We start from the raw sequence: 12,540 nt of genomic DNA on the forward strand, positions 1-12,540 counted from the left end.
ACAGGGCAGAGCCTTGGTATTGAAGTACTCAGGCCAGTTTCCCTCTCACACTCCCCCACACTAGCCACCAAAATGACTGAAATGCTATTGCTTAGAAATTATAGTCAGGGGCCCCTGGGTGGCTCAGATGGTTAAGCGTCTGCCTTCGGCTCAGGTCATGATCCCAGGGTCCTGGGATGGAGTCCCGCATCGGGCTCCTTGCTCAGCGGGGAGTCTGCTTCTCCCTCTCCCTCTGCCTCTCCCCCTGCTTGTTCTCTCTCTGTCTCTCTCGCAAATGAATAAATAAAACCTTAAAAAAAAAAAGAAATTATAGTCAGCACAACCTAATTGCTGGGATGTAGGGGTGGAACCCGGTATTATACCCATGGATGTCAGAGACTAGGTATCTTCTGCTCTGGGCCAGGCGCCATGCTGGCCTCTTTAACCTTTTAGTTAATCCTTACGACAACCAGCTCAAAGACACACTAAATCCATTTCACAGTTAAGGACAGTAGAGTTCAGAGAAGCAAGTTGCCCAAGGCCTACTTTCTTATTGCCGCAACAGATGCATAAAGGGCTCTGTGCGCCAGGCAGCCACGCTCCCGTGGATTAGGCCCGGCGATGGGGCGTACAGGCTGAGGCGGCGCGGCGGGAGGTACTCAGCCCAGCCCTGAGAGGGTCAATAAGTGGCACCTAAGCTGAGATTGGAAGGATGTGTATTTTAGGCAAGTGAAGGGAAGAATTACTGTTCCAGGTGGAGGGAACAGAATGTGGTAAGACCCAGAGGCATTCCTCATGGCAGCCGTGAGAGGACTCTAATGGGTAACCAGCCCGTGGGTGACCAAGCCAGGATCAAACTCAGGACTGCAAAGCCAGACAGACACAATGCTGGGTTAGGTGGATGTTTCCTCCAGGGGGTGATGTCTTCCCTTTTCATGGGGGCACCCCAGGGATGCAGCGAAGCCCTATCTTTAATAGGTCAATAGGACCCAGGGGGCAAACAACATCCACTAATGAAGTCCTTTAACAACCCAGGACCCTTTGGAAGTGGAAGACAGGAGTGAGAAAATAATTTTTCTCTTAAATATCCTGAAAACAGCCCGGGCTGCGAAGAATGAGTCTGAGCACAAAGCTCTACCCTGGTTAGCAATAAAAATAAAGCTATTGCACACTGACTCCCATTCTTTGCACCAGCCACAGTTTGGGTTCTTTTGTGTCCCCCCACCCGAACCTTATGAGCGAGGCTGTTACCCTGATCTTATAGCAGGATTTAAGGTGCAGAGAGGTTCCTGTGCCCAGGGTTTCCCGGCACAGTTGGGGGCCAGGATTTTGCCTAGACGGGCTAATCAACCTCCTGCTCTTGTTAGCTGGTGGTCTCTCTGGGCAGTGACCGTGGTCTCCCCCCTCAGTCTACCTCCCTTAGGGAAAGTGAGGCCACTCAGCAGGTGGGGGGGCCTCCCGAGAGGCGGTACAGTCCACACCATGGTGAGCTTCCTGACCCTGGAGGGGCGCTGGCAGAGCCTCCCACATGCTGGCCTAGGACAAGCAGTGTCAGCATCTCTGGATGGGCTGACCACCCCATGATCTATGAGCGCCGTCCAGTTTGCAAAGCACTGGTCCACGGCATAGGGAAGGCAGTCCTCAGAGAAGAGCATGGCTGTACTTACTGGGTGGAAATGCTCATGGCCATACTTCCTCAGAGCCAGGCACTTTCATTGCTGCTTTTCTAAGCATTTACGTTCACTGACGCACTCAATACGTTTGCTTTCCCAGAAATCACCATGGACACACAGAAGTTTCAAAGTGAAAAAAAATATAACCTGTAAACTGTAAACCTTCAACTTTAATGACACTCCCTGAGGCTGAGAGATTGTTACTTTAAGTGTTTAATCCAACATTTATTCATTTTGATGTTTCAGGGTTTTCGGTTTTTTGTTTTTCTTTTGAAGCCAGTACTTTTTTTTTTATATGGGTTGAGTGCTTGCCCTGGATACTGGCCTCTGCATACATTATTTACTTTAATTGGTTCACCAGCCCCACGAGGTAGTTTAATATTCAAACCTTTAACGGGATCAGAGAGGTTAGGTAACTTGCCCAAGGTCACTCAGCAGAGGGAATGACAGAGGGGCTCTGGTTTGCCTGAGGTCCATTGTTCTACTGTTGCTGTTGCCTCCAGGGAGGGGGCTGTGTCAGAACTCCTGGTCTGCAGCGTCACCTCTGGACAAAAAGGGACTGAGGGACTGAAACACATTTTTTCTTTTCCCTAGAAAGAGAGTTTTCTTTGTTCACGTCTAAGAGATGTATCTCCCAGGGGCGTCTCCAGAACAAGAAAGTTCCCTGCCCTAAGGTGAGTAGAGGGGCACAGACCCAGACCCCCTTGCATCCCCAGAAGCTTCAATGACTTCTAGTTGGTTCCACATCACTGCACTCCCTGTCCATCATCTTGGGAGGGGTCCTGGTGGTCCTCTAGATCTGCATGCATGAGCAGAGCACCAAAGGGTCACAACAGAAATGCAGTGATTGGGGGGTAGAGGGGATGGAAGCAGTTTCTAAGTGTAGGCTCAGCTCCAAAGTGTTTTCGTAGCTTTTCCTATCACTCATCATAAACCCACACCTGGCTGGCATGTCTGAAGCAGGAATGATATTAGGGTTCAAAGCCGCCGGCTTTCTTGTGAAAGAATTCTTGAGACGTTTTGGTGCAAAAAGACACAGGGCCAGGACCCGTGGGCAGAAAGAGGAGGGGTCGTGAGGAGTGGCCCATGATATACTTCCAAGTTGGGAGGAGGTTAGGGATAGCATAAGTCTCTAAGGAATTTTGGAAGCAAGGTTTCCAGGACCTTGAGAGGGCTGGCTATTGTTGGGAAAAGGTCATTTTACGGTCTAGTAAAACCTTAGTCACAAGGCCCTTCAGAGGTGTATCAGTGGGTGTTATGCTTGGGGGATGATTGCCAACATGTATCTTGGAGGAGTAGAGATAAAGGAAGTTTCCAAATAAATTTTTATATGTTAAAGTAGACTCATAGGATCCTGGGGGTCGGGCTAAGATTGCCTTTTGCCCTTCGCAAAGTATTAACGTGGAGGAAGGCCAACTGCCTGTTTCAAGTCAGTGGGCTGTAGGTAGTCAGGAAATTTAATTTTTTCTGCCTTTGTTTCCCACATCACTCTCACACCAGCTTGCCCCTCTCTGCCTTGCCCTGTGATGTTCCTCCTAGGTAGCTCCAACACCACCCCACTCACCTCTCCCCCCCTCCCCTTCCCTCCCCTCCCTACAGTCCAGTTTGAGCCCCTTCACCAATGCAGTAGGCTCCTGGCTCCCTCGGGCTCCCCAGAACCCCTGCTATCTTTTCAAAATGCAGATCTAATTATAAGGTCACCCCCGGGCCCCAGCCTACTCCTCCATCCCAAACACCCTCCCCCAGCCCAAATGAAAAATACCTCCCAAACTTCACCTTGGCCTCTGTACCTACCACCCCTCTGGTCCCAAGTAAGCTCCCTCCCCCCACTGCCACCCACATGGTCAGCATCTCCTCCCATTGGTAACATGAAACCTGCCAAACACTCACCAGCAAGGCGTACTTTTTCCGGAGAGCTGGAAAAAAAAAAAAAAATGCCTGGGAAAACCATGAATGAGGACTTCTGCTGCCCGTTTTTATAAGTAATACATCACTGGCACCCAGCCGAGGTCACTCGTTGACTACTGCCTTTGACTATCTTTGTAGAGTTGAGTAGTTGTGATGCAGACTTTAAGGCCTGCAAAGCTGAAAACATTTACCCTCTGGCTCTTTGTAGAAGGAGCGGGGTTCATCCTTCTATCTCAGCTGAGGCCCTCAGGGAGCGGGGTTCATCCTTCTATCTCAGCTGAGGCCCTCAGGGAGCGGGGTTCATCCTTCTATCTCAGCTGAGGCCCTCAGGGAGCGGGGTTCATCCTTCTATCTCAGCTGAGGCCCTCAGGGTCCGCAGTCTCCACCCAGGTCAGCATTCTAGTTCTACCCACTGAGCCCTCTCCTTCCGAGCTAGGGAATTACTGGGTCATTCACTGATCATGGTTGTCTCTCCCCCTAACCTTTAAGCTGTAGACCGCCGTCCTCATTTCTAATGCCCTGTTTCGTCCTTACTAAGTACCTATGAGGTTTGATTCATTGTCAGACCAGCCTTTCCCCTTTGTTTGGTGCAGAGTTGGGGGTGTTTCCACCCTGAAATGTTCACCCAGTGTTTGGAATGGGTGAAAGTTGTGCTTTGTGGGAAAAAGGCCGCAGGATGACCACTTTGAAGAAAACAGGATGTGAGGACACTTGGGGATCTGGAAATGGATGTTCTTCCAACGGGCCATCCCAGTATTCCTTGGAAAGTCTCTTGTGGCCCCAGAGGGGTTGAAGGTCTCTGGTTAAAACCCTGCTCTCTGTTCTGAAGAAAAGATTCATGGCATACCCCGTCCTCTTCAGTTTCAAAGGGGGAAAAAAACACTTTACTGATATTATAAAAATCTAATAGAAACAGAAAGAAAAGGGAAATCCATGCATAGGTGAGGACAATAGTAAGCAGTAAAGGAGAAGACTTGCTTTCTACAGGTGTGAAGTGAGTATGGCTGCAGTAGGGCCTTCTCCCTGAGCTGCTGAAGACTGCAGCACTCGAGACGGTGTGGCCGGGCTCCCTGTCACTCCCTGGCCACACGTCCCAGCTGGGCCCTCGACACGTCCCAGCTGGGCCCTCGGCACGTCCCAGCTGGGCCCTCGGCACGTCCAGGCTCCCCTCCCCCCAACCCTTATTTCACCTGGTCTCCCTTTCCAGAAGTCTTGCACCACGAGCAGGCTTTTCCCCTGGCCCTCTGCTAGGAGCAGCCAGCTGGAAAGCCCTCACCTTCCTACCCCGAGGCGATTGCGCCCATCTGTACCCTCACTGTCCGCCAGCCCCCTGTGCCTATGGAGGAAGGGCCCTGCCGCACTTGGGTCTGGACCTCGCCCCTGCGGCGGCCACCCCCCCCCCGCCCCCATGTCTTGCATCATCAATCTTCTCCTGCTCCGTTGGGTCGCTGCCATCGTGGAACAGTCCTGCTCTGGCACCTCAAACCTTTGCCTCTGCACCATTTCCTGCCACCCTTCCCAAAGCCTCATCCGCACCCACGGATCCTGCCTTCAGTGTGGCCTAGCAGCTGCTCCTGCCTCCGGGGCCCCAACCCTCATCGGCTCACACTCTAGTCCACGTCACGTGGTTGGCTGCTCCCACCTTCTTGAGACGCTTTTTTCTCTTGGCTTCTCTTTTCTATGTTGCCAGAGTTTTGCGAGTGCCTTCTTTCCGTCCTGGCCCCTTCCCCTCTACCTACATATTCTTCCCAAGTGGTCTCATCTGGTCCTCTTTTGTGGTTCAGGAATATAGGTGAGGTTTGGTGCCAATGACCAATTGAGACGTCTTTGGTGCAAAATGGTGGTTTTATTAAAGCACAGGACAGGACCTGTGGGCAGAAAGACTGCTGCCCGGGGTCTTGAGGAGTGGCTGATTATGTACTGGGGAGTTGGGGGAAGTGGGGAAGTGAGGAAAAGGGGGGTCTCAAAATTACTTTCATATGCTAAAGAGGACCTACGGGATAATGGAGGCCTTGCCACTGTCAAGTTAAGGATGTTTACACCTCCTAGCAAGACATTAACATTAAGATAGTTGGGAGCTTCCTGGAAAAATGTTACACTTGTCCCACCCAGGAGTGGGGGTTGGGGGGAGGTTGCAGGGTGTCAGCTTGTGCTTTGTCTTCAGCGAGCCTTCTGCTCCCTCATCACTCTGACTTTAAATGCCACCCATATGCCAGTAACACCCAGATCGCCCTCGTGTATCCAACTGCCCCCTGGGCCTCACCAGAGGGCTATCTCAATGATGAAGTTTTGGAATGTTGGTGAGGCTCGGTGGGGTGGGGTGGGGTGGGGTGGGGTGCGGAGCCTCCGGCCAAGAAAGAATTCTTGAGACGTCTTTGGTGCAAAAAGGTGGTTTTGTTAAAGCACGGGGACAGGCCCCGGGGGCAGAAAGAGCTGCTCCGGGGTTGTGAGGAGCAATTGGTTATATACTATGGGGTTGGGGGAGGTAAGGATTAAGGGAGGTTTTCAAAAGAACTTTCATATGCTAACAAGGACCTACCAGATACCGGAGGCTTTGCCATTGTCAAGTTAAGGTTGTTTTCCCCTCTAGCAAGGCATTAACCTTAAGGTAGTCGGAAGTTTCCTGGAGGAATGTCACACACGTCCCACCCAGGAGTTGGGGGCGTTGGTTTACAGGGTGTCAGCTTGTGCTTTGTCCTCAGCTAGCCTTCTCCCTTATCCTCAGCATGGCTGGGGGGTGGGGGGCTGGGGAGGAGGAGTTTGCCGATTCCCAGCAACCAGCGTGAGGGCTGCGGCCTCCGCCCGGGCTCCTCCCTTTTACCCTTGGCCCCAGCCCAGAGCGACCTTGTCACACACGTGCCGCAGATGAGATTCTTCTCCGCTTAAAGCCTCCGGCAGCCTCTCCAGTGCCCTTGGCAGGCGCTCCCGCCTCCTTAGCCTGCCGCGGACTGCCCTGCAGAATCCGGCCGCCACCTCTCTGCCCAGACGCCTCGCATCCTTTCACTCCGTCGGCGCCAGACCTCAGCCCGGTGAGGCCGGTCCTGACCGCCCAGCTACTCTGTCATCACGGGGCTGCTTTAACGCTCTGCATGGCGCTTGTCACAGGCTCCTCTCTTCCCTGGGGACTTAGGATTGTTCACTGTCTGGCTCCCTCTATTAGAATGTCAACTCCAGGAGGCCAGGGCCCATTTTCTCACTCTTCTCTCTCCAGCTCCTAGGAACGGGGCCATCTGTGTGAAGTCTTGGTCCCGCGCTTAGCAAATAACGGTGCTCTCTCTGCAAGTGTCCGTCCCCAAGAAGCGGAGACAAGCGGGCCCTGTGGACGGCTAGCGGTCCCTGGGAGGCCAAGATCACGTTATTTAATGTTTCTGCACTGCCTGTCACCACTGTGTAAAACAAAATGTATTTTCTTTGTACCGAAATACATAAAATCTTCTCACAGTTATTTCCGAAACGCAGCTAAAGATTCCATTTTCTGCCCCAGAAATAGAAAAAATCAAATGCTTTCCAACAGTGAAAGGAGCTGAAGTCTTACTGGGTGAACCAGGATGGACTGGTGGAATTCCACGGTGAGGACAGAGCCTCTCCCTTGTCTTTAGCAGACGCACTTTCCCATCTGCTCACAAAAATAGCTGTCTGTGTTCAAAATATGTTTTTCAATGGCAACAATCTGTCTTAAGAGTCGGCAGTTAAGTGGCTTTAAGTCTGACCTGTGGTCTGCCCTTCTCTTCCCTAGTGTTAGGGGTTTGCCCCAGTGGGAATGAAAAAGCATCTAACGGTATATCTGCTTCTGCTTTGAGGTTCAGCCATAAATAAGGGCTCCTACCTTTTAAAGGCGGGGTCCTTCATTCATTTAACAAATAGTAGAGAAGATTATCCAAGAACGTCTTTATAAGGAGGAATCATTGGGGCACCTGGGTGGCTCAGTCAGTTGAGCGTCCGCCTTCGGTTCAGGTCCCCACCTCAGGGTCCTGGGATCGAGCCCCGCTTCGGGCTCCCTGCTCAGTGAGGAGTCTGTGTCTCCCTCTCCCTCTGCCCCTCCCACTTCTTGTGCTCTCTCTCACATAAATAAAATCTTTAAAAAAGAATACATATATATACATATATATGAATCATCATCAGAATTCTTACCTGCAAACAATGGAATCTGCTCCAGGAAGAAACGTATTCAGGGAAAACAGTGGTGCACCGCTCCCCAGGGAGGGTCGACGTGTTAGTTTCAGAGGCCATGCCACCAAGAACGACGCCCAGGCCATCCCTCCTCTGCAAAGGGACACGGCTGTGCCCCGACCAGCGTTCCTGGGGACTGGGAGTCAAAGCTCCGCTTTGCTTTTCCTGTCAGCAGTCTTCCTGAAACTGGAGTCTGCGTGGCGCTGCCTCATCATGTTGGTCATTTATACTTCGAAGTGTTGGGCAGGTGCAGCGCATCTAAAGGGTAGACTGTAGGTGAAATGTCTGCATCCCAGCCACAAAAGAAGCTGGGGGGAACAGCTTAAGTCTTTCACGTTGGGGCATGGGTCTTCTGTATACGGAGAAGGAAGGGTACACATGTGACAGATAACACCACCAGAAAGAGCCATTTGGGCTGAGAACCAAAGGCTGAGGAGTCAGCCATTAAAAGAGTGAACGGAAGAACCTTCCAGAAAAAGGGAACAGTGTGTGCAAAGGCCCTGAGGCAAAAACAAAAACAAAAAAACCTTGAGATATTCAAGGAACAGAGAGAAGGCCAATGATACTGTCACCCAGCCCATGTGGAAAGAGTGGCAAGAGTCAAGGCTGAGGAAGTAGCAGGGGCCACCAGGTCCTGTACAGTTGGGAGGGTCACAGTAAGGAATATGGATATAATTTAAGTGCTGCGGGAATCCATTAAAACAGGGAGATGACACCCTCTGATTTATATTTTACAAGATCCCACTGTCTTCTGAATATGGAGAATGTAACAGAAGGGGACAGACGACCAGTTAGGAGGCTTTTGTGGTTGTCTCAGGAAGAGAAAGTGACAGCAGGTGGTGAGAGGCGGAGACCTGAGGTGTGTTTTGGAGCCAGGTCTTTCAACAGGTGCTAACCGATTGGCTTTGGGAGTGGGGAAGGGGGTAGGGAAAGTAAAGGAAGGAGCCAAGGAGGCTTGCCAGCTGTGTGGCTTAAGCATCTGAATGGTACCGTTTATTCAGAGGAAGAGTGGAGCCTTTTGAGGTAGGGGAAAGACACCAAGAGTTCAGCTTTGAACTTGTTACCTTAAACACACCTGTGAGAAGTATGGATGCAGATGTCACCTAGGTAGTTCCATCTACAGGACTAGGCTTTGGAGAAGAGGTCTGGGTTAAAGTAAGAACAAGTCCTACCCAAGTTGTCCATATTTGTGACACAATATGGGATCTAGGAGTGAAAGACCACCCTGGAGCCCTAGGTAAAGGCAGGAAAACACACTAGCTTGGTGCAGGAAGATCTAAAGTTCCCTCCAGGTGATGCCACCTCTCAATTGCACAGCTTTCATCAAAACTGAGCCTCTCCAGGGGCACCTGGGTGGCTCAGTTGGTTGAGCGACTGCCTTCGGCTCAGGTCATGATCCTGGAGTCCCGGGATCGAGTCCTGCATCGGGCTCTCTGCTCAGCGGGGAGTCTGCTTCTCCCTCTGACCTTCCCCCCTCTCATGTACTCTTTCTCATTCTCTCTCTCAAATAAATAAATAAAATCTTAAAAAAAAAAAAAAAAACTGAGCCTCTCTGTTCTTACCTGCAAAACGAACTTCACAACTGTTACTCATTCTTGCAGATTCAGTCCAAGGACAGGAAATGCCCGAGATTGTTCAGTCAGGTCCTATTGGAATATCTACTGATTTTAACCAGAGATTTCCCAAGTTCCAGAGCATGGGTACAGTAAGGGTCATTAAGAGTAATGACCCCAACTCCTCTAGCTAATGCCCGTACCTGCTAATACCAGGTCTGCAAAGCCCAGTGCCCTCCCAGACACTTCTGGGCAGCCCCAGATTGCATCCTACATTGGCTCAAAAAAGGCTCCCTGGCCTCCCTGGCTGCCCTGTCCCATCACAGCTGAACCCCCAGCACGGGGAATCTGAGCAGCAGGGTGAGCACGTGGGGCAGAAGGGGTCCATCTCTGGGCCATGGTGGGGAGGGGATCCCAGACCGGTCTTAGCTTACCTCCCTCCTGCACGACAGTCGCCTTGCCTCACAGCTCAGACGTGGTCACTGGTCCCCACCCAAGAGACTAAATGGGGACGTGTCCTCTCTAGGCCTTCCAACACCCTTGCAAGGCAGGTAATTACTATCTTTATTTGACAAAGGAAGCAATAGACTAAGAGGCGAACAACGTAACCCGGGCCACACAGCTGACCTCAGCTGACATCCGGACATGGTCAGTCTGAGCTCCTTCTACACCGCCCAGGACTTACACCCAGGATTGGAGTCTAGTGAAGTGCATTTATTCTCTGCTGGACTACAGATCTCTCTGAGGCCTGTTAACAAGGAGCTGTGATGGTTCATCGAGCCGGGAGCGTTTTCTCTCTGACACATCCCAGGACCCATTTCTATGCTATAAAAATCAGTAGCTGTTGGACAGCCAGCTGCACAGGACACGAGAAGTCCTTTCAGCGCGCTTCCCATTCCAGTATCGTATTTATATAAAAGCGAAGTGGTTGTTGCGGCTGGTGGACTGCTTGTCTGCCGTGTGGTGGGCCATCTGTTCAACATTGCCCAACTCCTCCTCATCCTGAAAGAGAGAACAGAAGTGTCTTCTCTCCTTGGAAGCTCTCCAGCTCTCCCCCAGACAGAATCAGGCGTTCCCCACCCTGGCTTCCGATGCTACTCTGATCACATGGCTTGCGGCAGACTAGTAGTTGTCCCCCAATATCTGAGAGCTCTAGCTGCCATCTTGGACCCTAAGAACAAGGCTCCTATCTTAGGAATGTTGTCATCACGAGATGGAAGAAGTCAGAGTCCCTAAGGATTTCTCACAGCAGAAATACCATATTAGCCCTGGAGTGCCCAACTTCAGACTGTTATGTGGGAGGGAAATTTCTACCTAATTGGAACCACTGTCATTCTGAGTCTCTGTCACTCACCCCAACTTACATTACCTCTCTAAGAAATAGGTGAGACTTTCCACCCCTTAGCGTAACTGTCTATTTCCTGCTCTCTCCCGCAGCTTGAATGGGAGCTCCTCTGGTTAGGGCCTATAGGTTCCAGGGTGTGCCCACTGGCAGACACGGAGGTAGCTGTTCAGTAGGATGTCCCCTAAGAGGGGTGCGGTGAGTGAGTGTGTGAACAATGGCAGTGATGCTCACAGAACACTTTCCATGAGCTGCCACTCCTGCGTTTTGCACGCATGTGCTGACTTAATCCTCCTAAGGACCTAGGAGGAAACCAAGACCACCGAGAGGTTCAGGGACCTGTCCAAGATTAGCGGCTATTTTGAGGGACTGGACTGGGACTGGCACCCTGGCCTGCTCCATCCCCGGCACCTGCATTTTCCACTTCTGCCACCTCTCGGCCATGCTCCCGGGTTGGAGGGCTGCGTGCTCAGGCTGTACTGAACGGTCTCCCTCCGCATGTTCTGTCTCTAAGAACAATGAGAAATGTCTAGGGGATGTCATGTACGCTGTCTGTATTCCTCTCACAACCAGTTTTACTAAATTTATTCTTTTTTTTTTTTTTTTTCCTCCCCTGGAGTCTCCTGGTATAAATTCAACCACTGAGAGAGACTCTTTGGCCAAGAAGAATTCAGCAGATAGATCACAAACACAGAATGCCACAAAAGGTACATTAACTACCTAAAAGGGAAATGTAGGCGTTTGACTTCATTATGATCTCCCAAGCTCTAGGTGATTGGGTTTGTTCAAACATAATTTGCCACCCTAGTTTACACCTGTAGTTCTAGCCTGGGCCTTGGCAACAAGTAATATCTGAAGAGAGGACAGAATTATTTTTCAGGAGGCGTCTGGGTGGCTCAGTCAGTTGAGCATCTGCATTTGGCTCAGGTCCTGATCCCAGAGTCCTGGGATCGAGTCCCACGTCGGGGCTCCGTGCTCTGCGGGGAGCCTTCTTCCTCTGCCTCTGCCTGCCGCTCTGTCTCTCATGAATAGGTAAATAAATAAAATCTTTTATTTTTTAAAGATTTTATTTATTTATTTGAGAGAGAGAATGAGATAGAGAGAGAGAGCATGAGAGGGGGGAGGGTCCGAGGGAGAAACAGACTCCCTGCTGAGCAGGGAGCCCGATGTGGGACTCGATCCCGGGACTCCAGGATCATGACCCGAGCCAAAGGCAGTCGCCCAACCAACTGAGCCACCCAGGCGCCCAATAAATAAAATCTTAAAAAAAAAAAAAAAAAAAAGAATTATTTTTCAGCTCAACAAGCCCTGATTAAGTTCCACTTTGATGATGATGAGTTCAGCACAGTGCTAATATCTGTGGGGAAGAGAGATTGTTAGCAATGGAAGAAAAAACTAAGACATGATTATGGCCTGCTCCACCCCACCCCCTGCGGCCCCATCAGAAACCAGCATTTATTGAGGTAGGAATTGATTTCTGTCTAGGTGTTAATTTATGAAGGAGACTGAATGAGTACACAGAGAGGCCAATGCCTTTGAAATAAAGGTTTGCTATTCACAGTTCTCCTAGAAACAGGCCCAGTGCGTCATGCAGGGCCATGGGAGGAAGCACCAGGGTCTGTCAGGAGGCGGAACGAAGGAGCAAGGGGAAGGCATGGGCCTCGGCCTTTACCGGGATTTCTTTTTTTATAGGATTTTTTTTTTTTAAAGATTTTATTTATTTATTTGAGAGAGAGAGAATGAGAAATAGAGAGCACGAGAGGGAAGAGGGTCAGAGGGAGAAGCAGACTCCCTGCTGAGCAGGGAGCCCGATGTGGGACTCGATCCCGGGACTCCAGGATCATGACCTGAGCGGAAGGCAGTCGCTTAACCAACTGAGCCACCCAGGCGCCCACCGGGATTTCTTTACAAAAGA

The 12,540-nt window shown here is 50.8% G+C and overlaps 1 protein-coding gene across 1 annotated transcript in view; it reads left to right on the forward strand.

The window, feature by feature from the left end:
- The window catches only part of FAM227A (family with sequence similarity 227 member A), a 58,007-nt gene that overhangs the window by 25,136 nt on the left and 20,331 nt on the right, over positions 1 to 12,540 (forward strand). The window contains 2 exon segments of the mRNA XM_035729165.1: positions 2,247 to 2,326; positions 11,245 to 11,332. Coding sequence (XP_035585058.1) covers positions 2,247 to 2,326; positions 11,245 to 11,332 — 168 coding nt within the window.

The sequence above is a fragment of the Zalophus californianus genome, chromosome 9 (assembly GCF_009762305.2).
Source record: "Zalophus californianus isolate mZalCal1 chromosome 9, mZalCal1.pri.v2, whole genome shotgun sequence".
NCBI classification, from domain to species: domain Eukaryota; kingdom Metazoa; phylum Chordata; class Mammalia; order Carnivora; family Otariidae; genus Zalophus; species Zalophus californianus.